We start from the raw sequence: 26,918 nt of genomic DNA on the forward strand, positions 1-26,918 counted from the left end.
CATCGGGCAAACATTCGTGTGATGAACAGGTCTGTTTGCTCTTTGTTTGGAAGTTCATTGTCTATTTATGTATATATTTAAATATACATAAGTATGTATCTTAGTCTCTCGTACCCATAACACAGGGAATCCTAAATTGGGGCCCGATGACCGTGCGTGAGTTGTTCCCAGTTATTATTTTTAATAATATACTAATACTATGTATAATGTATATGTATAAATTGTATATGTATAAATGAATTGCTGTTCGTTATTCTCGCTAAAACTCGAGAACGGCTGGACCGATTTTGGTCTTGAATTATTTGTGGAAGTCCAGAGAAGGTTTAAAAGGTAGATAAATATGAAAATGCTCGGAATTAAATAAAAATAATAATTTTGTTTCTCCCTTAATGTGTCCCCCAAAAGTTTAGGTCTTTTATTTATTGATTGAGGCACTACGAAGTTTGCCGGGTCAGCTAGTTAATAATAAATTATTGTTAATAATAAGCTTTATCTTAAGTGTGATTTGAGCTTCTATAGAAATGGTTTGATCCTTTTTTATTACCTTAAATTTAAACTAATTAATTAATAGTTCAACAACAGATGTACTAAAAAATTATTTATAATACCTATCATTTAATGTGATATCTCCGTTAAAGATTGAACTAAAGAATAATATTTGCATTCATTTGTATGTGGTTTTAAGCGTATCTACTGTATACAATGACATCTTACGGGTGGCCATTTTGTGCGTGACAAATATTGTACAATATGAATAAATGAGATTATGTTTCAATCCCATTTTGTTATGGTAATTAAACTATGAGAACACAATGTTATTGTTGTGATCCATTTGTGGATGATGTATCGCAATAAGGTTTGAAATGTTATTTGCAAATGGTATTATGGCAGGTACCATAACAAAAATACCTGTTAAGATTCAATCTTAAATGTTAAATAGATCATGATGATTAGGTACTTAAATTTTTTGTCTAGTTTTTCAAATTGGATTATCATGAAAATATATTAAATTTACAATTTTTTATTTTTTATTATTAATCCTTAGGTGCGTGGCCGAGCTCACGGCCCACCTGGTGTTAAGTGATTACCGTAGCCCATAGACATCTACAACGTAAATGCCGCCACCTACCTTGAGATATGAGTTCTTAGGTCTCAGTTTTTACAGTATAACGGCAGCCCCAGCCTTCAAACCGAAACGCATTACTGCTTCACGGCAGAAATAGGCAGGGTGGTGGTACCTGCCCGTGCGAACTCAAAATTGGTCTTACCACCAGCAAAATAATAATACAATATAGTAAATAATACGAAGAAAACGCTAAGAATTGTAAAGTTATTTTTATTACATGCGTCCGAGGGTCGTGACTAACAAAGCTAATACCTAGATATTTTAATGGGGTTACTCACTTCAAAGCCTCTGGTACTTTTATATTTTTCATGAAGAAACCAATTTTTTTCTGTTTCGTTAATATAATGTTTGCATGTTTATCTATACTGATATTATATAAAAAATATGAAGGTTTGTATGTTTGGATATTTGTCAGTAACACAAAAATGCGGATTAGTATGTAATTTCGTACCGAGATAGTTTATATAACCCGGATATGTAGACATGGTATACTTTTTATTATGGTAAACAACATGTCCTAGGCAATGCGAAGTATATCTGTTAAAATGCATATGACTGTGTGTTCGTTTGTTCCTGAATGTTTTGCACTAATTATACTAAATTATCGTTAGCTTTTTGAAATTGCAAAAGTTACATTATTTCTCATTTAAACATTTTAATGCACGCGGAACAGCAACTTATATTTAGGGGTATTAATGTGTTTAGAAACATTATTTCCATCAAGTCGTGAGTTGCAATGACCATTTATCGTCAAGTGGTCCGCATGCTTGTCAGTATAAAGAAGTACTCATGAAAATCAACTTAAATACTTTTCAACGATTTCCAGGAGGCAATGTTCAAATCGATAATACAGCGAAACGCGCCAAATTAATAAAAGTTATTTAATTATTGATAGTGTATTGTGAGTACACACGGATAAGTACATATGATTCTCCTGTTTATTTATAGCGCAATAGCGTTTCGACTTAAAGGGGGTAAGAACTGTTATAAATAATACAAATGAGATTTCGACATTTTTGACGATTTTTCTACTAATAATTTAATACCTAACAGATTCTTATTTTAAAAAACAGGGATAACAAAGCGAATCCGACATTAAAATTAAGCAGGAAAGAGGTCTGATGCCTGCTGTTTTTATCACATTTAACATATTACAACAAAGTAAATTTTTTTTTAAGTGAACGCTCGTTAAAAGTTCTTGTTTCTTGGAGTACTTCTTGTAATATATCCTGGTGCGAGCTGCGGGAAAAAACTGTAGGCTTATATGGAATTAATCGGATCCATATTTATGGTTGTTCTCAAACTTTCAAAATGGAAGACAACAAAATTATTCTTTAAAATATTAAAATTTATGAACAGTCACATTTCTTTTTCCTACCTAAGCTAATGGTCTAGAGCAGCGGTCGGCGAATTTTCTTAATTATTACCCCAAAATATTTTTGTGTAAGTTGATAACAAAAGAATGGCGAAGAACAAAAAAAAACGAAATCGCTTCTTTTTAGTATCTTTCATATTATAGCCTCCATGATAATTTTGAAAAGAAAACAATAACAAAAAATTTAACGATTCTAAAGAAGTTTCACTTCAATATATACGTTTTACTCACAAAAGTTTCATTTTTACCCCCTAAAATTTCATTTTACCCCATTTGGGGTAATTTACCCCGGTTCCCCGACCGCTGGTCTAGAGATACCATATCAGCGTAATCTTAACTAGTAGGTGAGCTCACGGGGCTCAAACCTGACGATGTTGCTAACACGAACCCTAGCAAGAGCCGTGCTTCGCAGAATCTACCACCGTATCGGAAACGCGACCCACTGAGAAGATCCGGCGAGAAACTCAGTGGGCTGTGTCTGTGTCTGTCTGTGTGTGTTCGACGAGAACGATGACCGAGAGTCACACTCCTTGACGCGATTCAAACAAGAAATGTGAAAGGTTTTTTGTTTGTTTGTTAAGTAATTCATCACTGGCGATTCGGTTGAGGTTCGATAATCGATCGCAAAAAATGGACTCCTGTGACGGGTTGCTGTCACAGTAAGAAATGAATGTGTCACGCGCTTCGCCCAGGCCCTGTCATCCCAAATCAATCTGATGTATAGGTATACGCGGTGAATAAAGAAAAGATTAAAGATAACTGAACTGATTTTGTGAATAATTACGGCATTATTTTGCCGATTAAAAAAATTTATTGCCCTTACAGACTGACGAGCATACGTCCCATTTGATGGTTGTGGTACTCTCGCTCAAGGACGTCAGCAGTGCCTGGGGAATAACTAATTCGATGCCTACTGAAATATGTAGCAATGTATGGGATGAAATTTGAATATCGTCGAACAACACAGACAATCGTCGCCTATGGGTTTAATCAAATCAACATAAAAGTATGTATCATTGGAAAATAAATAGTGCCAATGCCTAAAATACTCTGTTGCTAGGACAAGGAAATTTTTTAATTGTCAGGATATAGTACAAGAAAAAAAGTGCCAGATTTTATCAGTGACTGCAAATTATATTAAGGATTCGAATCGTTTGAAATCGTATTATAAATATGTATTATAGTTTTAATTGATGAAACGTTAACGTTACACTAAAACCGATCGAAAAATGTAGTAGTTAAGGTTTATTTTACAAAATTTGTACCATTCATACTATATATAATAACAAAACTGTATCTACTATATTGAAAATGTTGAAAATATATGCTCTAAGTTTGAGTAGCACTGGCTCATTAAAATGCATTTCATTTTCACGTTCGCTATCCGGGTCGAAACAATGCGTCGGCAGGTTTATTTTACAACCATAAATTACTATAGTGAACAAAAGTCAATTATTAATAAGCGCTATGACAGTCATTCGACACGCATATGATATGTATATATTCACTTCACTGTATATTTATTGCGAGACATGGAGAAGGGTACTTTTCAACGACTTCAAAAAAGGAGGAGAATGTTATCAATTGTACTTTTATGTGTGGCACCTCAGAGCTTGTTTCTATGTGAATCGATGATGATGATTATTTTATATTTGAAAGCTAATGCTTCTCATGTGGTCCCATTTATATTTTATATTTCATATATATTTTATATTAAATAATTAATTTATATGTAAATATATTTTGACCAGTAGTTTTTGAGTTAACATTGATAATTCATATTCTAATTTTATTTTAGCAAAGTCCAGTTTCCCGATAAATAAAATAAATAAGTAAATATTTACTAACAATCACGCCACGTTAACTGGTCCCGTGCTAAGTTCGTAAAGAACTTGTGTTACAGGTACCATATAACGAAAATAAATGTAAGATTTTTATTATACACATACATATATTTAATATTTAATATACATTATTTAGTTTCTTAATTTTAACTGTGTTATGATAATTTTATGAATCAACGTTTTACCTTCAGCATATTATGTGTCTGCGGCGAAGCAGTCATAAATAATAAAGATTTCGACTCTAGGCTTTAAGAGCATGTAGTGAGCTTGGAGTTGATCTGGCTTTAAGTGGCTACCGAAGCTCTTCGTACGCAAAAATGTCGTAACGCGATTGCGTGACGTAACATTGAAGTATCAATAGCATTAGCTTATGTAATATCCCTTCCTTCCAGAATGCATGATTGTTTTGTGTTTGAAACAAGTAGGGTAAGTAAGTAAATAGGTAATGTTGTCGCCACGAGCGTACGACAGTGAAGTGTCTCGTGAACTTAAATTAGAAGGCTCTATTGCATTAAAATAAGTGAATAGGTATGCAATTTCGAAAAGGGCACATGTCGCATATTTTGTCAAATACGTTTTTTCATATACATGTAGTTTTGAGACTTACCTACACCCGTTTTATAATAATTCCAGTAATTTTCAATTGCTAATTAACACTACAATATTTGTATCTCAATAGTTAATATTTTAAATTTTACACTGCTTTAGAAAATAATCAGTTTTTTTAATTTCCTGAACATTTTACATTTTCAGAGATGTGCCCTTTTCGAAATTGCATATTCAAATATAGTATGTTATTCTCTTGCGAGTCTGTACGCATGCACTTGGCAGGAATAAGTAGGATACGGAAGTTACAGACATAGAAAAGGTCAGAAAACAATTAAAATCTTTTAATCCCTGACTTACGCACAAAAACGGTAAGCCACACACCGTGTTGTAGAACTAACGTAGACTTGACATTGATTAAAATTATCACAAACAACCGATAAAACCATAATAGTTGTTGAAGCATCCATTGCGGATTCCGAAAAGAACATACGAGAAGATTCTAAATTCGCCGTCGATGTATTCGAAGCTCAGGTCAAATGTTGTGAGGATGAGCCTTTGAACTGGTTTCCGGGGGTGAGGAAGCGAGGCAGGGAGGCGGTGACGTCATCGGAGGCTGTGTCGGTATATAGGAGATGCGCGGAGGCAACCGACGTTTATGTTTTTGAATTTTCGTCGGAACTATACTGTGATACATCGATCGAATTAAAAAAAAAAAGAAGAAACATGCTGCGTATTGTGTCTGTTCTCGCCGTGGTGAGTATTCTATATTTAAATAGATAACTTCATTTGTCTTTGTAGATCTTAATATTCGTATTTTTAGAATGACGTATCTATCCGATTAATTTAGATAATTCTTTATTGAAGTACGACATGTGAAAAAAGAAAACGAACCGTAAACTTCAAAATTACAAGTAAAAAGGTACAATTCGCTAATTAATTTTCCATTATGTAATTTTATTACGCAATATTCTAAAATAAGAATGGAATTAGTAAAGACGCCATTACAATAAAGGACAATTAAAATAACAATACAATACAAAAACGTAAGAATATTATGTAGCAAAGTTAATTATTTTTACATTTGAATGTCAAACTATTTTTAGCGTTTTAAATGCTAATAGGATCGTAACAGATTACAATGAATATCCCTGTGAAAACTTCTCTCGTTGTATGTTCAATATTATTTAACTGTTATATATCATTAATATTTACGTAATGCAATAAGAATACATGAATTTTCCAATTCGAGTATAGGTTCAACTGTTTCATTTTCAAATAAATAGTGTGAATGAACTTGAAATAAGATATTATTACTTTAAATTGTATGCATTATGCATTCGCTTGTGAAAAATGTGCCACTACTTTAGTTTTTCGTCATCGTATCGAGATTAGATCTGTCGGAATTCTTAAAAAAACCTTTCTTCGAAAATCTACACTTTAGACACACAAAAATAATCCTTATGCGACAATCAAAAGAGCAAGATTTAATAAAAGAGTTTTAGAATAAAAACCTATAATTCGTATTCGGGTAAACCTACTTAAAAACAATAATTCATTTGTGAATAACTTGAATGCGCTTATAATTGATTATAGTATTGTATTAAAAAAAATATGTGAGCCGTCTTGGGACGCCTGGCAGAATAGAACAGATTGTGATAGGAACTAAGTATCTCATAATGATAAAATAAAATATTACGAAAAAATTATTTGTTTACAAGTAAAACACAGGTTATGTGTACTGTAGTAAACAACACTGTATATACTACGGAGTATACACTATAGGTATCCGAGCTCAGTGTAGCGAGAGAGATGGCTTAACACCGGATCGAGTGGGAGAGAATCGCACAGTCGATTGCGCATGGCGACGCGTCGCCACGCCAGAAATCGGTTTTACGTGCGGTTATAGATCTTTCACATCAAAATTCGAAAAGATATAAAGAGTATAATCAGGATTTCATATAAATTTATCATTATATTATATATTGCCAATCGATATCAATGAAACTAGTAATAGTACACAACTTGTTTCAGTAGACAAATGGATTTGAACTGGTTCGGTCACAGTGGAGATTAATTAGCATATACATACAAAAACCTGTAAAATTTATTTAACATGCGTATGATGTGACAAGTCTAGTTGATAAATCTAGTTGTAAGTAGCAGTGGCTAGTCACATAGTTATGCTATTGCTGACGTCCATAAAAGATGGTAACCACTTATCACAAGGTGGGCTGATTGCCGTCTGCATACAAAAGCATTAAATATATATTATAATTGAGAACGCCTTTCCATTTAAATACATAGGTAGTTTAAAAAAAAAGGAATTCGCGACCACGACTGAAGACGCAACTTTATATAATCGTAAAATAAATTTCGGATAAAAAAGTTTTCAACTTAATAAATTCCAAATAAATGCAAATTTTGCGTGCCCCCAAAAATATCAACGGCCTTTTAGGTCAAAGTCTAATTCCGATGTTGGATGTGGTCAATTTAGTTGTCAGAAACAAGGAAAATTACAGACCAGAGGTATTCGAATTTTGTTACCTGCGACTGTCTGATCTGATCGATAGATCGAAAATGTATAATTTTGTTAAGAATTTGAACTATATGAATAATTAATTATTCTTGCTAATTTAATATTAATCGAACTACGTACAAAATAATGCATGAAAAAATATGACGAATTGAGTTTACTTATTATATAATTTTACATATCAAATGTTACAAGCCAAGAACAACACAAATATCTTAAAAACAACATAAAATATATTAAAAAAGGAATCGACTGAGAATCAAACCCGATCGTTTTTAAGGCTGCTTGCGTTGCTCTGACTAATTCATAATTTCAAAGAACATTTGTATGTAAGGAAGGAGATGTATGGAAATGGTAGTGCAAGGTAGAGGGGGAAGAGGTCGACCGAAGAATACATGGATGGAGTGTGTGAATGACGATATGAGAGAGAGAGGAGTGAGTGTTGAGATGACGGCTGATAGAAGAGAATGGAAGAGAAAAATTAGCTGTGCCGACCCCACCTAGTGGGATAAGGTGGAGAAAAAGAAAAAAGAAGAGATTTGTAGGTATGTAAGGAAAATTTAATAGCACTAACCTTTTTCTAATTTTGTGAAAGTGTCTTAATTAAGCTGAATAGGTAGTCACTTATATATTTAAATTTCTTTATCTTCGCATATTAAACAAAAAATCAAAAGCAGTTAAAAATTCACTTTAATTTAGACGTAAAATAAAAAAAACTGTAAACAAATAAATATGATGTCATATTGACGTTCACGAAAATAAATTCATAAACAAATTAAAAAGTAAAGTGCATACAAAAGTTTTTCTTTTTCAATATAATGAAGTTAAGCTTTCGTAGCCTTGGGGGTAAGATGCTAGCTAAATCTCTTCAATATAACTAGTGTGAATGTGTATCAGGGTCATGTCTCGTGAAGTAAAGTAGCAAGATTCTCCTTACAAAGCGCCAACCGCTGACCAAGAATTTCATATAACGCGGTCTCCCCGAAAAATCTTTTTCTTAAATCTTAAGGGTTTTATCCCCTATAAAAGTACAAAAAATTGCAAATTAATAATTGTTTTTATTTATTTTAAAGTTGATTTAATTTTCCTCCGTACGTTTTTGATTCCTTTACGTTAGAATTTACATAATACTATGAAGTAACTTATTTTTATATGAATGTTACAGCGATTGATGTAGGTATTTGAATCCCTATGTAATGTAATAATAATGAACTGGGAATAAATCTCGCACGGTCATCAGGACCCAAATTATTATTTCCTGTGTTTCAGGTATTAGTGATTGATATACATAATTATAAACGTTTAAATATGGTACTGGTGGTAGGACCTCTTGTGAGTCCGCACGGCTAGGTACCACCACCCTGCCTATTTCAGCCGTGAAGCAGTAATGAGTTTCGGTTTGCAGGATGGGGCAGCCGTTGTAACTATACTGAGACCTTAGAGCTCATATTGCAAGGTGGGTGGCAGCATTTACGTTGTAGATGTCTATGAGCTCCGGGAACCACTTAACGCCAGGTGGGCTGTGAGCTCGTCCATCTATTTATGCGATAAAAAAAATTATAAAAATATATAGATCACAAACAAAAGCAAACAAACCTGTTCATCACACGAATGTTTACCCGATGTGGGACTCGAACCTAGGACCCTCGGCGCGACAGTCAAGGGCGCTAACTATTACACCACCGAGTTAGTCTAGCTATGTAATTAGACTCTAGCTAGAGCCAAACTATTAAAACTTGTTTGTTTTTTTGTTACATTCATTCATTTTTTCTAAGTTTAATTCTTTTCTTGGAATAGCCAAATCTTGAGATATGTACTGTTGTAGCATTACGAATTTTATAATATACTAGTTGACCCGGCAGACTTCGTAGTGCCTCAATCGATAAATAAAAGACCTAAACTTTGGTATAAAATAAAGTTAAAACAAACAAAAGGTATCCGTCCGATGGAGGACACATCAAAGGAAAGACAAAATTGTTATTTTTATTTAATTCCGAGCATTTTCATATTTATCTACCTTTTAAACCTTCTTTGGACTTCCACAAATAATTCAAGACCAAAATTAGACAAATTGGTCCAGCCGTTCTAGAGTTTTAGCGAGACTAACGAACAGCAATTCATTTTTATATCTATAGAAGATAGAAGATATCTAATTAATGAGAATAAAATCGTTCTACTTGAATCGTACTGTGGAATCTTGATAAATTTACTGATTGCAAACTCAATTTTTTTATCAACATATCTCGAGCTAAAGCAACTGAACATTTTAATGAAGCCATTCCGATTTGGACAATTAAAATTTGTAAAGTATAACAATACTGCGTTTTTTTCATACCCGTTTTCATGTTTGTCACGGTGATGAATGAAAACAAGTTTCTATTTTGTTATAAAAAAACCTGGAATTTTTAGTGATTGTAGAATTTTTAAGCGATTTTTACTTGTTTTTCATATTTATTTACGTTAATTTTAATTTTATTTTGTTTCTCATTTTATATTCTCATTTTTTTATCATGTTATTGATTATTATGGTAGAATTTAACTATCCCTCCTGTAAAAATCAGTCCAGAATTTCATCGAAAGAAAAAGAAAACACTTCAACTATTAAGAACGCCCACTGAGTTTCTCGCCAGATCTTCTCAGTTGGTCGCGTTTAGGATACGGTGGTAGATTCTGCGAAGCGCTGTTCTTGTTAGGGCTAGCAACGTCCTCCGTTAGAGCCTCACCTATCTGATCGGTTACACTGGCATAGCCTTTCTAGGCTACCACCAGCTAAGGTAGGATTTAAAAAAATACGAAAAAAAAAACATGAAATAAAAATTAAACCCATCAAAATTATAATTAGCGTAATTACTAGTAGCAGGATGCATTATAAGCTCGCATAAGTAAGTACTACTATGTATTTATTCAGTGAAGCTATCAAACTTTCAAGTTTGAAGGGGACCACTATCCTATTCATATGTGACTAAGCCGAAATTTTCAATGTAAGATATCATGAGATCACATCTGACATTTTTGTATCTTTATGGTTTTAAAATGATAATGAACTGTCACTTTAAATTTTTATCGTAAAGCAACCCTAAAAAACACGTCTAACCTTCGTATAAATAAGCAAAACAATAATTTTAGTAATTGCAAAACAAGTTTTGAAAAACTTTGCAAAGAAGCAAGAAAAACATCTTTTGTGTTTTTTCTCTGCGGCCGGGGTCTTATCGATTTACAAAAAAAAACAATATCATATTACAAACTCATTAATCAATCGAAATAGTCTATTATTAAATTGGACATGAATCTTTTTCGTGGTCTTCGTTAGATCGTTTTGTGAACTAACAATGTAATTGTTCCGTAATCATTGGGATCATCGCGTAAAAAATATTGACTTTTTTTAGGCAAGAACGTATTTACCGAGAGGTTAGAAACTTTTTCGGTTACAACGTTTTTTCATTCGGTTAATCCGTAGATTTTTTAAGCCATGTCTATATTAAATCTTGTAATTTACATTTTCTACCGAAGTCTTAGAATAAGATTTTGCATCATAAAGCCCGCTAAAAAACATAAAAAATTTAAAAGCATCTATTTGTATATTTCATAAAAGACAATAAATATTTCTATTTGACATTTTCATTCAACGTATATATTTTATTATTCCGGTCTAAGTGTCCTTCAACTCTTCAAATTAGTTGTTGTTTGATTAAATTCCCCGTTTTCACATATTATTTATTGTCGTTGAAACATAGAGACATAATATGAACGAGACAAGAATATGAGTTATGGGAATTCAAAAACACACTGTTAATATTTCACTTAAATGGGTCTGCATAAGTGACATATGTACCTATATTTTTACCAATTATAACTGTAAATAAAACGAAGCTAATCGAAATCATGAGTTATGAATATCAAATTTCCATATGAAATATATCATTCATTACTAATATTTTTGTCAAAAAAAAAAGCAAATCTCTTATTTTACTTTGACGCCAAATCGGTAATTGCATTCTTAGATTATCACGAGAAGTAGCCGTCGAAGGCATCATAACAATACTTTATACTATTCAATCTCGTTCATAGCAACGGCGAATCATGCGATCATAGAAAGCTCTAATTAAAAATCAAAATTAAACAGTATTCCATGTATTTTCTTGGTGCCTCGTGCAAGGACACGCCCATGTTCACCTGGAAATATGCAAGATGCTATCCATCCAAGCGATAAAGCATCTTATGATTTTGAGAAATTTCTAAATACTTGTATAATATATCGTCACTATGACCAGTGTCATATGAGTTCAAACTCACGCTGCAGACAGTATATCATTTAAGCAAATCAGTTCCGAAAACAGACTAAAAGCACCACAATATTTGTTTACCGGGAACTGGTTTTCAATTTAAATTTATTAATGGTCATTATTATTTTTCGAATTTTATTCATTTTAAATTTAGTATGCGTGATTAGCGAAATCATATAAGATAAAATGATATTCGGAAACGACGTAGCTTGAAAAATTACTTTCTTATATTTCGATGCTGTTCTTGAAAAGTTTTATATATTAATAAGAAAACAATTTTTTAGAATACATTTTTTAATCAAAGAATTAAACGAGGATTTGGAACAAGATAATATTATTATTTTAAGTTATCAGTAATCGGAGCCATGGAGTGCGTGAAAGACGACATGTGTAAGAGGGAAGTGACCGAAGAAATGGTATATTATGATAGAGGAGTATGGAAGGAGAAAACGTGTTGCGCCGACCCCAGATGACTGGGAGAAGGGCAGGAGAATTATGAGTAGTCGGAGCCATGTTTGAATCAACTTTGGGACCGTGAACACGTAAAGCAACGTCGGAAAACGTAGAATGAATAACAGGCGAACGATTTTGTCTCAAACCTTAAAAAAAATGGAGAAACCTGGTGGTGTCAACAACCGCCGAGTCACAAGCCTACCGCTTTTTCTAGAACATTTCTTTTAATAGATGCTCAAGATAGAGGCAAACTTTAAAATGTGTTCAAATACGAACCAACTTCTACTTTTGCTGCCAAGCAATTCTCGGGTTTTTTTTGCAAGAGTTATATACCCATTATATCAGAACAATTGAGACTCGATTTGTTTGGCGATATTCATGTTTTTGTTATTAGATTAAATAAATTTATCACTTTAAAATTCAGTAAACAAAGCAATTTGTGAACTACGTCTTTGTGGAACTTTTGATTTTTTTTTCTTTCTTTTTCATTTACAAATTACACATCTGTCCGTTTACAACGTGACCGACCGGTTTTTACGTTTTTAGTTTTTCAAACTATATGATTATTCGGACGTCAAAGAGCATTTTGCAGTGGATTTTTATTGTTGTTTCAAACGATTGTGCATATACCACTCGTATCGTATTACGCCTTTGTGTGTTTTTTATTTATATTAAAAGTGTTATGATATTTTATTCTAAAAGCAATGCTACATAGCTTCAAGGCAGATATAATGGTTATGATAAGATATTTAGCATACGTTTTTAATGCAAAGAAAATTGTTGTATCTGTTTTTGCGCGTTTTAATGGCTCTTTCTGGCCGGACCTTCTCAGTGGGTCGCGTTTCCGATCCGGTGGTAGATTCTGCGAAGCACTGCTCTTGCTAGGGTTAGTGTTAGCAACAACATCAGGTTTGAGCCCCGTGAGCACACCTACTAGTTATGGCTACGCTGAAATGGTATCTCAAGATCAACAGCTTAGGTAAGAAGAAAAAAAAGAGCCTACACAATAAAATTACTTCCATATTTTTTTTAAATTGATAACCACCTTGGGATCCTTCCGTACGCTTCAATGATTAACGAATGCATCTTCGAGAGGCTCTTAATTTCAATAAAATTCGTAAAAATTTTGATATATCTTATCTATAAATATATAGTTGCGTAGTTATTTGACGTATGAAATAATTACTGATATTAACATAACCTGTATTCTCAATCATCATATTTAATTGCAAATCAGTTTTTAAATTGTTTTCTTTGTAAATAGTATAAATAAAAAATATAATAGTAGTTTATATGGTATACAATTAAACGTATGAAAACAAATATTTTGCAAATAGCTATGAGTATTTGTACAATGGTAAATTTATTGAAAATAAATGTTATATTCACTCAGTAATAAATACTCAAAGAAGTGTTTGATAAATTGACTGACTAGATGTTCTCACAGATCCTGTACGTTATTTTGGTTTACACCAAAAGATTCAGGTCCAATCTTGTCGAATGACATCTCTAAATCGCGACTTAAAAAACCTTGACCTTTAAAAAAACTTGTTTGTGCAAAAAAAATTACACAGAAATCGGAATTGCTTGATTTTCAAATCCGAAAAGTCACTGATATATTTTGTTGTTTATTGTCTTTCTTAAACAAGTTACATTATTTTCGTATATAATACTGCTATATAATAAAACTGAAATTTCGACCTCATACCTCAAGGCGTTGTTCATGTTGTGAACTCGACTTTTACGATAACTGTATAAATACAATTCTTAGGAAAGCTATCAATTATATTTCCTATTTTTCAATCTCCCGAAAATATCGTTCGTATTTCCTCTATTTTTTTCATGTTAACCACAATTTTATATGCGTCTCATCTAATTCTCAGTCATTAATTCTTTAAAAAATTCTACTGATCTGATGAAGTAAGATCATTGTTATTTGGAATAAGAGATGAAAGCCATTCTGTCTCGTTGCTTAAACTCAAAACTTAGGGAAATATTAAAATATTGATTTCGAAAAATTTAGTGTACTATGCACAGAAATAGATTTCCCATTAAATAATCTCACAGGTTGGGCTGCACGACATCGCATGAATACATTAAAGTTTAACACTGATAATATATTCATTCACAATATCGATGGTAACTTCTAAATGATGTGGTCACCGGCTTCGGTTCATTCTCGTGGTCATCGATATTAATATGTGTGAGTATTTGAGCCTCTATTAAAATGCGAATTTTTTTGTATTCGTGAATAAATTTTAGAGTATTTTAAATAGCATATTCCGTTTCGTAATGAATAACAAACATTGATTTTACTGTACAAACTGAGCTCTAAATTTATGTAGTACACATATAAGAGACTTCGATTTTTGTTTTAATAAATCAGCATAAAGGTTCCGTGTTAAAAGTAGATTTAATATTAATAGTTAATGCAAAAATGTAGAGGTACATATATGTTTAAATATGTTAGTAAATATACAAAGGTATAATATTATGGTGAGAAGCATATATAATTTTACGTATTGATAGCTGTACTGCTAATAGTGATTGAATTTCAATGGGGTCGGAAAATCCAAATACCAAGAAGATCTTGTACTACATATATTCATTAGAAAAAGAAAGGTTCTTCTTATTCCGTATTAGGTGCTTCTAATATGTTATATGCTGCGAAACTATCATTGCAGATGATCAGGAACTAATAGCATTAGTAAGTCATGAATAATTTACGTAATTACTATACAATATACCTCGAGTTGTTTACGTTGTGATGGCCAGTTAACACTAAGTGAGTCGTGAGCTCGTACACCGGTCTAAGCTATAAAAAAAGGTTTGAGTCTTTTTTAAGAGTCAAAATAAGTAATATAAATAATATTTAGTATCTATAACAAAAACGTTTTTGTAATATCGATCTTATCTTATGTGTCCGATCTCTTCTCTCTTCTTTGTCGTTTCCTCATCACTGAGGGTCGTGGCCACCTTGGTCCAGTTTTTGCACCAGCTTCCTCCAATGTTGCCTGCATTCGGCCTGCTTAATGGCGCCCGGGACGCTGGTGTTTGTGGCCTCCTTGATAATGTCCGTCCACCTGGTTGGCAATCTTCCTCGACTTCTCTTTCCTTCCACGTGACCTACAACTATTAATTTTTCCAAGTTCTCAGGATATTTTTCTGTAAGCTCGTGATTTGATTATTGTATATTTCGATATGTGGCTCGCACATCACATCGGTTTGTTTTTTTAAATGATTTACACATCGTTGTGTAAGCATTCGTTGCGAACGGCGATGACACAGTTACAATTACACAGTGTCTCACTGAACCAACAATGGGACGTATTTGACTATGTTATTGTTACAGATTAATATGCCTAAAATCGATTCAGTGCATTCAAGAATTTGATTTTGTTACAATAATTACGAGGGAATAAATTATTGTTTATTTTAAATTTGTCTATTGCATAAATTTATCCAATTATAAGTCACGTGTTTTATCTCATTCCGAAGCGACACTGTTATATCTTTGAGACGTAATTTACGAAGCCCAAAATAATGTAAGACTGGTATAACATAATCCCTCCCCTTAAATTAACTTAGGTATGTATTTTGCAAAGAAAAACACACACACACACACACCTTTAAAGCCATTACCCATTAAATATGTCATTTCAGATTTATAATTGTTTTATATTTTTTCGTTTAGATATTAGTAAATACGTATTTAACACGCTCTTAGGCTCTGGATTGTGAACAGTGTGTACTTCTCATACGAGATGTCAGTTTCTTGACTATGCTATATTATTATGTTATCAATTATAAAGCTGCTTTCAGACTACGCTATACTATAGTGCCATATAGTATAGCAGCGTATACTTAGTCAATAATATATATATAGTACAATACAGTGTGAACGTGTCCATTACGATGTGTGGTGCGCGATATTGTTGTGCTATGAGCTATATACTATATGCTATTATATTATAGCGTAGTCTGAAAGCATCTTAATAATATGAGTTGTCGTGAAATTTATTTCAAACTAGCGACCCGCCCTCGCTTCGCTTCGGAAACATTAAATTTTATTATTGATAGCTGAGTCCCGTGATGTTACACGCGGTTATTGTCGTACCGGGGGTGACGCCGCGGAGCGAAGCTAGTCTAAAAAAAGTAGCCTAAGTTACTCCTTATATCATCAGCTACCTATCTGTGAAAGTTTCGTCAAAATCGGTCCAGCCGTTCAAGAAATTACCCGGAATAAACAGACAGACAGACAGACAAACAAAAATTGTAAAAAATGTTATTTTGGTGTATGTACCGTATATATATATATATATATATATATATATATATTCATATGCATGTAGTAAAAAGCGGTTATTTCAATATTACAAACAGACACTCTAATTTTATTTATATATGTATAGATTGTTAAAAGATTGTGTACGATTCGATGGCAGGAATGCGATGTTTGCGTTTTGCTAAGGTTTTATACCACAAAGCGTTCCGGACTGGAAAATAAAATAGCCAGTGTAATTATAATAATAATAATAATAAAAACAGATAAGATGTAATGGGATGGGCCGCACTCACGTAGTCGGATCTCGGAATCCGCGATCGGTCGAAAAACGAAGGTAACGTAGTCAACAAAACCTAATAAAATATAATCCTTTTTTTTAAAGCTTAAATAGGTGGACGAGCTCACAGCCCACCTGGTATTAAGTGGTTACTTGGTCACTGGAGCCCATAGACATCTACGACGTAAATGCGTCACCCACCTTGAGATATAAGTTCTAAGGTCTCAAGTATAGTTACAACGGCTGCCCCTACCCTTCAAGCCAAAACGCATTACTGCTTTACGGCAGAAATAGGCAGGGTGGTGGTACCTACCCGCGCAGACTCACAAGAGGTTCTACCACCAGTCTAAAAACTATTTTTAGCTAGCGCGTTAAAAGGCAAAGCAATAAGTGACATTACAAATTAATGTTGATAATATGAACCAAAAATAACTGGGCACGCGATAATATATTGTACAAATACGCGCATATGGAATTCGAGTGATCACTGTTTTGTCATTAATTAACACATGTTTCTGTTCGCATTATGGGCAGAAAAATTATTGCATTATTAAACTGTATGACCTTGTTTAGTATTATTTTGTTGGCCACACGTCACAGCATCGTTATGGAGTCTCGTCAAAATGGCTGAGGCAATGGATGTTTTCTGTTGACAATATAAATGTTCACGGCTAGTGTATGCAGTAAAATGCTAAGACGTTAGTCTTATTGATTATCTATACTAATATTATAAAGAGGAAAGATTTGTTTGTTTGTTTGTATTGAATAGACTCCGAAACTACTGAACCGATTTGAAAAATTATTTCACTGTTGGAAAGCTACGCTATCTCCGGGTGACATAGGCTATATTTAATACATTTTCAAAAAAATTAGGGTTCCTTACTGAAACTTCAATAATGTAACCCAACGTGTAAAAAAATTTCATTTTTTTTCTATCGCGTGCGCTACTACCCAAGCGAAGCCGGGGCGGGCCGCTAGTTATCAATATTATTACCTACAATTTTTTTTATATTTTTACTTTCTCAGCTTGCGCTGCTAGTATTATGGTGGCATTTACGGACTCGGTCAAGTAAATGCCACGGTTTCTTGGGCTTGTCTAATTAGGTGTGTTCTACTATTGCATTATGTGGTTGATAATCTATTTGCAGAAACTTTCTTACGATTCTGCACGTGTTTAATATAGCAGCTTTTTAAAAGTATGTAAGTCTTCGGTTTCAGGTCAAGGAGTTTCAAACCATTTTATTATTATTATTATCTTATTGATCGATGATGACATTGGAAACCAAATTTCGTTAAGTCAGTGTTTTTATAAATTTTATTAATAAACATAATAACATGTAACATAAAACCTTACCCATCTGGTGTTATAAAGTTATAACTTTACAGACTACATTAATACAACGGCTAGAATCCGTTACTTTTCAGAATTTTCCTATGTGTAAAATATTGCTTACAAGAGATTGCTTTAATAAAGTGTACAAACAACTAAATCATTATCAATCAGATTAATAAAAAAAAACTTTAAGAATCAACTAAATCACAATTTTTTTTTATTGTCTTTGTAGGCAGACGAGCATACGGCCCACCTGATGGTAAGTGGTCACCGTCGCTCATGGACGTCAGCAATGCCAGGGGCAGAGCCAAGCCGCTGCCTACCAACTATCAAAGACTAATAACGTATCCTGCGTAACTCATGAGAGAATAATGATTAATAATATTTTATGACTGATGAACATCCTAGTTGTTGACTAAGCTAAAGGTCAAGTTTATTTTTAATAATGACGTGTTAAGGAAATACCTTTTTCTTTTTATACAAATACATTTCCAAACGGGCTGTAGTACGTTTGACGTTGATTATATCTGTGAAATGTCGCTACGCCTTAAATTGGCGGACCAGGGTTGTTATTAGAGCTACGGTTAAATTAGAGGGGTGGTGGAGAATAATTAATAGCTTGTCGATGGATGTCATGTATTTTAAATGTATTTATATATAAATTAAGTATTTTATCTGGATATTTTATGTACTTTATATGGATCTATTAATTTTATAGCCGAACAGAGATCTGATCAAAGCCTTTTAAGTCAGTTTATCTCGTAATATAATATATGAAGTAAGTGAATTGAGTCTAAATAATCTTCCTCCTCGTCCTTATGTCGATAATCCTCAATGTTGAAGGTCGTGGCCTCCACTAAAAACTTTCTCCTGGATTATCCTGCGCCATTCCTTCCTATTTTAATTTGCGTAATTCTGCCTAAATTATAATTGGCGTAATTACTGTGTACTGTAGGATCTCTTGTGAGTCCGCACGGGTAGGTACCACCACCCTGCCTATTGCTGCCGTGAAGCAGTAATGCGTTTCGGTTAGAAGGGTGAGGCAGCTGTTGTAACTATACTGAGACCTTAGAACTCATATCTCAAGATGGGTGGCGGCATTTACGTTGTAGATGTCTATGGACTCCGGTAACCACTTAACACCAGGTGGGCTGTGAGCTCGTGCACTAATCTGTGCAATAACAAAAAGTACCGAATAATAAATATTAAAGATGCAAAAATTGAGCCCATGGACATCATAACACGTTTGCGGGCTAACTTACTTGAGACATAAGGTCGCAGTTTTAATCGTAGAACACCTCGTTATAATAAAATCAAAACACTTCGTAACTAATTACTAAAACTAAACTAATAAGTATATAACTTGTATGAATGAACAATTCATGTCAATGAAAACAAATCATGTTATTATTAATATGCAAATACAAACCTCGTACCGTAATCGATGGCGACTAATGAAGTCGTATTGCTAATAGTGTTTTGTTTGCATACTCGCAGACGTATCCTCATTTTCTAAAACGATAAATTATACTTAACGTAACTTGTATGTTTCAGTAATTAATCAAATATACAGGAAGAGTATTTTATAATTTAATAAAGTAGAAGTTATCTATACGATATTATTGACGTGACAACGTCTTATAATTCGATGGAGCCGGCTGCACGCACGAAAAAAACATGACTCATGCGGCGTTACCTCGCTCTGAGGCGTTCTATTTAAGGCTTGAAGTGCAAGCGAGAGCGCGCAACGAGCGACAAAGAGGCACAATCAGCCTCCGCGTTCGGCAGCGTTCGACATCTCCTACTTGAGTGAGCGATGCATCCGCGTGGACAGCTACTATACAATAATACATTTACATGTTTTCGTCAAGTATGAAGTTCAGTGAAAAGTGAATGTGGTGTCAATTGTCCAAACAAAATATCTATCAAACAAATGAAATTACAATTTTCTTTTGAAAAATGAAACCGTTCCATCAGTATTTTCTTATGACGTTGTCACGTTCAACTATCGTCAGTAAGCCGACTTTACAGACAACCGATTTTTTTTTTGTTAATTTAAGCCATCATCGTGGTCTAAAAGATAACAAATACAGTGTACTCAAGTTAGGTGTGTAGCCCCCCTACCTCATCTGGGTTCTGACCTCGGAGGGGATCGGACGTCGGGTGTAAGGTATTAGGCGATATGACCATGCCATTGTTAAAATCCCAAAGGCAGGAACAAATTTTTCTAAGTAAAGCGAAGTCGGGGAGAGACTTCCACGATGAAGGAGTTGTATCAAATCAGTAAAATTAATATGTGATTTTTTTTATTGCTTAGGTGGGTGGAGGAGCTCACAGCCCACCTGGTGTTAGTGGTTACTGGATCCCATAGACTTCTACAACGTAAATGCGCCACCCACCTTGAGATATAAGTTCTAAGATCTCAGTATAGTTACAACGGCTGCCCCACCCTTCAAACCGAAATGCATTATTGCTTCACGGCAGAAATAGGCAGGGTGGTGGTACCTACCCGTGCGGACTCACAAGAGATTCTACCACCAGTAATTACGCAAATTATAATTTTGGCAGAATTACGCAAATTAAAATAGGCAGGAATGGCGCAGGATATTCCAGGAGAAAGTTGCTAGAGGAGGCCACGACCCTCAGAAATAGGCAGGGCGTTAGTACCTACCTGCGCGGACTTACAAGAGGTCCTACCACCAGTAATGTGAACCAGCATGAGTAGTACCTGCCTTTGCGAAAGCGATTCGTTCCGATTTGAATAGTGGGATAACCGTTATGAAATACTGTTATAAGATTTTGAGCTTCTGTCTCAAGGTGTGCGGTGGTTTCCAGGTGTGATGCCCTAGATACGTCCTTACGGATCGATCAGTTCCAATAACTCTTGCATTAGACGGCTTCAGCTCTAACACTAGGAGCAGGCTTAGAGACTGGTAACCGTACACGTCGAATTCGGCAAAGACTTCCAAATGCAACCTTATTCATAAATCAGCCCGTTTAGTTTCTCGCCGAATCTTCTCAGCAGGTCGCGATTTCGATCCGGTAGTAAATGTACGCGAAGCAGCTTCCCTTGAGCTGTTGTTGGGTCTCCTTCGGGGGACCAAATCCCACCACTCTTCGCTGAGCCCGTGCTCGCCCACCTGTCATGGTAAAACTGGAAAGGCCTCCGAACCACCAGTAATTCTTCGTACCTTAAAAAAAAATTGTGATATTAGAAAGGCCTCCGGACCACCAGTAATCCTTCTTAGTTTAAAAAAAAAGATTGTGATATTAAAACGATCTGGTACCTATTAATGTTGTTCTATACAGACGATCCTCAATCGCTTGGTCGCTAACGTAGAACCTAGTTTTTTCGCTAGTCGGCAGATGGGGATGAGGTTATGTTACGGTACCTAACCACTAGTAGTGGAGAGGCACCTAAAAAGGACCACTTAGTGCCAATCATGCCATTTGGCCTACCAAACTAGAGCAATTAATGTGTTCTTAGCCAAATCAGCACACAATGTATTGTTAAGTCATAATGGGAATATAATTTTTTGACGCGATTGAATTTGCGGTTTTCATTAAGTATATTTCATTAGTAATTAGTCGTGAGTCTGGTTAAGGCGCTAATAGACCTACTCATACATATGCTACCGAACAAGTAGGGAAATTCCCTATGAGTCGTGTAGAGCATGATGCGGGCAACATTTGTTTTATCCATTTTGGTTTTCTACAGGTCGCAGTTGTGTCTGCGTCGCCGAAACCCGGCATCGACGTCTTCCAAATTGACATCGAGCCCGAAGAAGCACAGAAGTACTTAAACAGCCCACCATTCACAGATCCTCAATTAGCTGGCCGCACCGCTGTCTTACCATTGGTAATGTCTCAATTTTTTTTTTTGGTTATAGCACCGTTATGTTGGGGTTTCAGTTGAGGCAAACTATATTCGTGACCCAATTTTCTTAGCAATCATTGACTGCAAATGACAGGACTTATTATTTTAAAGATTATCATCAGCTATGCCCAAAATATGGAATTACGAAGCAAAGTTAATCACATAAAGAAAACGCCTGATCTATAATTAAATCTAAAAGTTTGGATAGAAACTGACCACGAATCTAATGATTTATGAGCACGGCTAATTAAAATTTAGTATTGAAACGAAAATGCATTCATTTTCAGATCAAATACAACGACCCGAGGTTTCGCACAGTTGAAGCAGGCCCCACTCTTGGACACTACTGGAAGAACGGAAAGGAAATCGAGAATACTGAGGACTACGTTGAAGAAGTGAGTTGATCGCGTTGAATCAATTTGGATAGATGCTTACAGAATAGTTTCATTTCAGAATTCAATTCAGAAATTCCATCTAGGCTTAGGACCAAAGACAAACAAAAAGATGACGTGTGGTGTCGTGGGACACCGGACAGGAACGAACTTCCTTATTATAAAATTATAAATTTTAAGTTCTATTAAAAAAAATCATAATAAAAAATGTATACCCGAATAATTATTTTCTTAATATTCGGGTATACATTCTTTATTATGATTTTTTTATTGATAAAAATAAAAATAAAATAATTATTAATAATAGTACCCCCTTTCTACCCCCATTCTTTGAATCAATTCCAAAAGTTTCATGAAATATAGTACAGAGCCACCTATTACTAACCAGAGAAACTGTGTTGCGGTGATAAAATCCCAACCAAACAAAGGATTGTTATCAACAGATGGCGCTTAGCCAAAATATAAATAATAAAAATCTTACGTTACGGACGTTTTTTCCCATTTAGGGTACCTTTCTGCATCGTCCCATAAGGAACTTCGTTCCAAAAACTAATATAAAAATATCAAATCTCAAATTGTGCCCTTCTAAAGATATTTGGGAACTAAGCGAACTTCAAGGTTATTGTAGTCAAAAATGAATTATACGTTATACATGTATGTTTCTGTTTTCAGGTATACGATGCGTCCCAATACCACGGACAAGACGGTCTAGGTGCATATGCCTACGGATACCAAACTCCCGAATCTGCGAAGGTCGAAAATCGCGTCAGATCCGGAGACGTCACCGGCTCGTATATCTACAAGGACGGCAAAAACGATCTCATCAAGGTGAGATTTGTAGATTTTGACATTAGTTCTAAGTCTCAGTTTTTACAGTAAAAAGGTTGTCCCACCCTTTAAGCCGGAGCGCATTACTGCTTTATGTCAGAAACAGGCAGGTTGGTGGTATCTACCCTTGCGGGCTTACAAGACACCGTACCATCAATAATTATACAAATTATAATTTTTGCGGGTTAGACTTTTATTACACGACGTTGTTTCTTCACCGTGGAAGTCATTTGTTAAGTACGTATTTAATCAGTAAAATTGGTACCTGCCTGCCTAATTCGAATATCGGCACGGTCGCTTTGCTAGATAGATAAATACGAATGCACCGGGCGTCTTACCCTTTAGGCCACGACGACATAAACTTAACTTTATTTGTTTCACAGAAGAAGAGAGGGTTATTGCTTACGCTATTGAGTCTCCGGCAGTGCGATCATGTTGTGTTTTTCTCCGAAGATGCTGTCAAATTGACAATAAGGAAAAACGTCTTTATTGCTAAATTTTCAAACAGTACATATGGGGCGACGAACCGACAGAATACACTGATGTAGTTAAGGCGTTATAAATAAAGTATTCTTACGACTCATAATTGTTTCTATGTACTAGTATAGGTATCTAAATGAAACACATATCGATAATGACCTTATCGAAGTCTTAAACGAAGCCGCTGTACATTGCAATAAGCTTTTGCCAATAAATACTAAGATATGTAGCCATTATAATTAGTAGTATATTAATATTAAAAAATAAGAAACTGACATGATCTCTATGTATGATAGGTACGTTACTGGTCAGACCGTGACGGTTTCCACCAGGAAGACAACTTACCTAAGGTCGAGCTGAAACAAGTAGAAGAGGCTCCAGATGTGAGGGCTGCACGTATTGCTCACGAAAAAGCATGGCAAGAAGCTGCTGCCGCTGCTGCACAACAGCCCGACCCTCAGTAAGTGGAAAGAGCCAATAACATTTTTTGTTTATTCATGAGATGCAATTTCAAGACTGGTGGTAGGACCTCTTGTGAGTCCGCCCGCTATTTCTGCCGTGAAGCAGTATGCGTTTCGGCTTGAAGGGTGGGGCAGCCGTTGTAACTATACTGAGACCTTAGAACTTATATTTCAAGGTGTGTGGCGCATTTACGTTGTAGATGTCTATGGGCTCCAGTAACCACTTACCACCAGGTGGGCTGTGAGCTCGTCCACACATCTAAGCAATAAAAAAAAGTTATTATGGTAAAGACTGATAGGATAGGATTTCGGTACACGTACATACCACAAGTGGCAAAAATATAGCTGCTCCTTTTCTGTTGGTAAGATGTTTTGGGAGCTTCAGTAAATACTAAGCATCAGAGGGTCATTCAACCGTCCAAATCCATAGGTACTAATATGTATTAGAAATGCGAAAGTAACTCTGTCTGTCTGTCGCGCTTTCACGCCCAAACTACTGAACCGATTTATATGAAATATGGTACACAGATAGTTTAGTGCCTGAGAAACGACATAGGCTACTACTGCTTAATGCGAAAAAAAGGTTGAAAGGTGAAGATGAAAAGTTTTATGGAAGTATCGTCATTTTTAGAGCTAAAAGTTTGAAACTTATTTTTAGGCTGTGGATCCAATATAAATAAATATGACACTCAGCTCATACATTAGAATAACACATAGGTTATAATTTATAAAAATATAGCGTGAATTACCCAAAATATAAAACGATGTGTCCAAAGTAAGATGGCAAAAATCTGTCATCTACGAACTATTTTTGCGTACGCCGCAAAAACTCGTATATAATTAATGTTTATCTCAAATAGTCTTAGAAAAAAGCCTGTGACAGCATTTATCTATCTTTTATTTGTAAACCATTATCGCCAAAATAGTGAAACGTTAATATAGGAAGAGGAAAGAATAGATTTTTTGTTTGTTACGTTCTTTTTTTTATTGTGTTCGTTACTGTCAGGACCAGATTTATAAAACAAAAATATTCAATAAGATCTATGATAAATTATAGTTCCCGAAGTGAAGCGAGGGCGGGTTGATAGTATGAAGATAAATTTAAAACATCCTATGTAAACTACGTTGATTCATTGGTTTCATTTTGATTCAATTTAACACACATCGTGTAGCTTCGATAGAGTTAGTTTCTGATGATTTTTACATCATATTAAACTATATAATATAATTATTTTAATCATATTAAAATGTTTTCACAGATACGCTCTCAAAGCTCTTCCTAAGGATTATTACCAGCAGACCTACAAAGCCCTTCCAAGTGATTATTACCAACCACAAGCATCCGAACAACAAGCATCAGTAGTGGCCCCACCTAATAGCCAGCCCAGAGAAGGCAAGGCCTATCAGAGCCAAGGCAGCTACGTTCCAAACCAAGGCAGCTATAATCAGGGCCAAGGCGATTATGGCCAAAATCTAGGCAGCTACGGGCCAAATCAAGGCAGTTACGGTCAAAACGATGGCAGCTATAATCCAAACCAAGGAAGCTACCAAACCGGTCAAGGATTCACCGGAAAGCCTCTAAATGAAAAATACGAAGAGCCCGAACCAACCGTACGTTTATTTTGACACTGAATTTGACAATCTTATCCACCTCAGCATCTTACTAGTAAAATTAATCCTGAAGTCATATTAAGTTGGCAGTTTGTGCCATGTTTTTTCTAAGCATTGACGGTCATTGAAATCTCGGTAGGTCGCAGTCTAATGTTAGGTCATAACTGTTTTGGCTATTTCTGCTACCCAGCATTTGAAAATGGGTATTACAACATATGCCAAACAGCTATTGGAAATGCCTAATATGTTCATGAAAGCTAGCAAAACTAAATAGTTTCTGCAACCCTCAATATATTTACTTAGGTAATTTATTATTGTTAATCCATAACAAAAATATCTTGCAGGGTCCACCACGGGGCTTCTTCTACAGTTTCACCTACCCAGTCTCCAGTATCGTCCTGAAGAGTGATCTGCAAGGAGGATCGGCACCAACTAGATATCCAGCCGACAAAGACACCATTTCCGTCGGTGGCTACAATTCTTAAGAAACCGTTTGAGGAAGACATGACACTAACTAGGCTTAAATGATTTTGAAATTAATGAGTATTTTTAAAATAAAAGCTGCGTGGTTAAATTTAATTTTGGGTGACCTTTTAGTGTTATTTTGATCAAAATTGAAATTGCACTAAAAAAAACATTTTATTGGCTTAAAGTTTTAACTCCGGTCGACGATTTAATACTTCACAACATAAATTAAATAAGTTTAAATACTTGTTAGTTTGTTTTTTGGTCGACAACTTAGCATCATGATTTTAAAACTAAGTAAAAATTTGAAAAGAATAACACAGTAAAATGTTAATAAATACAATGTTTTTTTTTAACTCAAACCATGTATAAGTCATTATTTTGGTACAAGACTTTTTGTACTCGCACCATTTTATGTATTACATTTACAAAGTAGTAATTGTAAGCTATTTGTATGTGTTACAGCTCATTACCAATTTAGAATTCGATTTGTAGTTCCGTGTCATTGTAAAAGTTGAATTCGTTGCCATTTTCGTAGCAATGTAGGTTAATTTAGTTTTTAATATCTATTCAATGTAAAGCGATATATACTTTCATAATAAAATACAGGGAATATTATTTTGTTTTATTTCAATTTATATGTCCTTCTTCAAACGAGGCTTGCGGAGAGTACTTAATGGTAGGCAGCGGTTTGGCTCTGCCTTTGGCATTGCTGACTTCCATGAGCGACGGTGATCACTTACCAT

The 26,918-nt window shown here is 34.7% G+C and overlaps 2 protein-coding genes across 2 annotated transcripts in view; one reads left to right on the forward strand and one right to left on the reverse strand.

Moving 5' to 3' along the window:
* LOC101735867 (uncharacterized) overlaps positions 1-8,199 on the reverse strand; it is a 19,038-nt gene extending 10,839 nt beyond the window's left edge. The window contains exon 1 of the mRNA XM_004924704.4: positions 8,002-8,199. The gene's annotated coding sequence lies outside the window, so the exon portion shown is untranslated. The remainder of the gene's footprint in view (positions 1-8,001) is intronic.
* CPR148 (cuticular protein RR-3 motif 148) lies at positions 5,546-26,787 on the forward strand. The gene is made up of 7 exons (NM_001172820.1): positions 5,546-5,647; positions 21,777-21,917; positions 22,223-22,330; positions 23,000-23,155; positions 23,932-24,095; positions 25,356-25,707; positions 26,052-26,787. The coding sequence occupies exons 1-7, from the start codon at positions 5,618-5,620 to the stop codon at positions 26,190-26,192; spliced, it is 1,092 nt and encodes a 363-aa protein (NP_001166291.1). The 5' UTR covers positions 5,546-5,617; the 3' UTR covers positions 26,193-26,787.
* The last annotated feature ends 131 nt before the right edge of the window (positions 26,788-26,918 follow it).

The sequence above is a fragment of the Bombyx mori genome, chromosome 22 (genome assembly GCF_030269925.1).
Source record: "Bombyx mori chromosome 22, ASM3026992v2".
Taxonomy (NCBI): domain Eukaryota; kingdom Metazoa; phylum Arthropoda; class Insecta; order Lepidoptera; family Bombycidae; genus Bombyx; species Bombyx mori.

Coding starts and splice junctions, on each gene's coding strand:
- CPR148 (NM_001172820.1), top strand. CDS start 5,618: ATGCTGCGTATTGTGTCTGTTCTCGCCGTG. Junction 5,648..21,776: donor TTGTGTCTGTTCTCGCCGTG/GTGAGTATTCTA, acceptor GGTTTTCTACAG/GTCGCAGTTGTGTCTGCGTC. Junction 22,331..22,999: donor CTGAGGACTACGTTGAAGAA/GTGAGTTGATCG, acceptor TTCTGTTTTCAG/GTATACGATGCGTCCCAATA.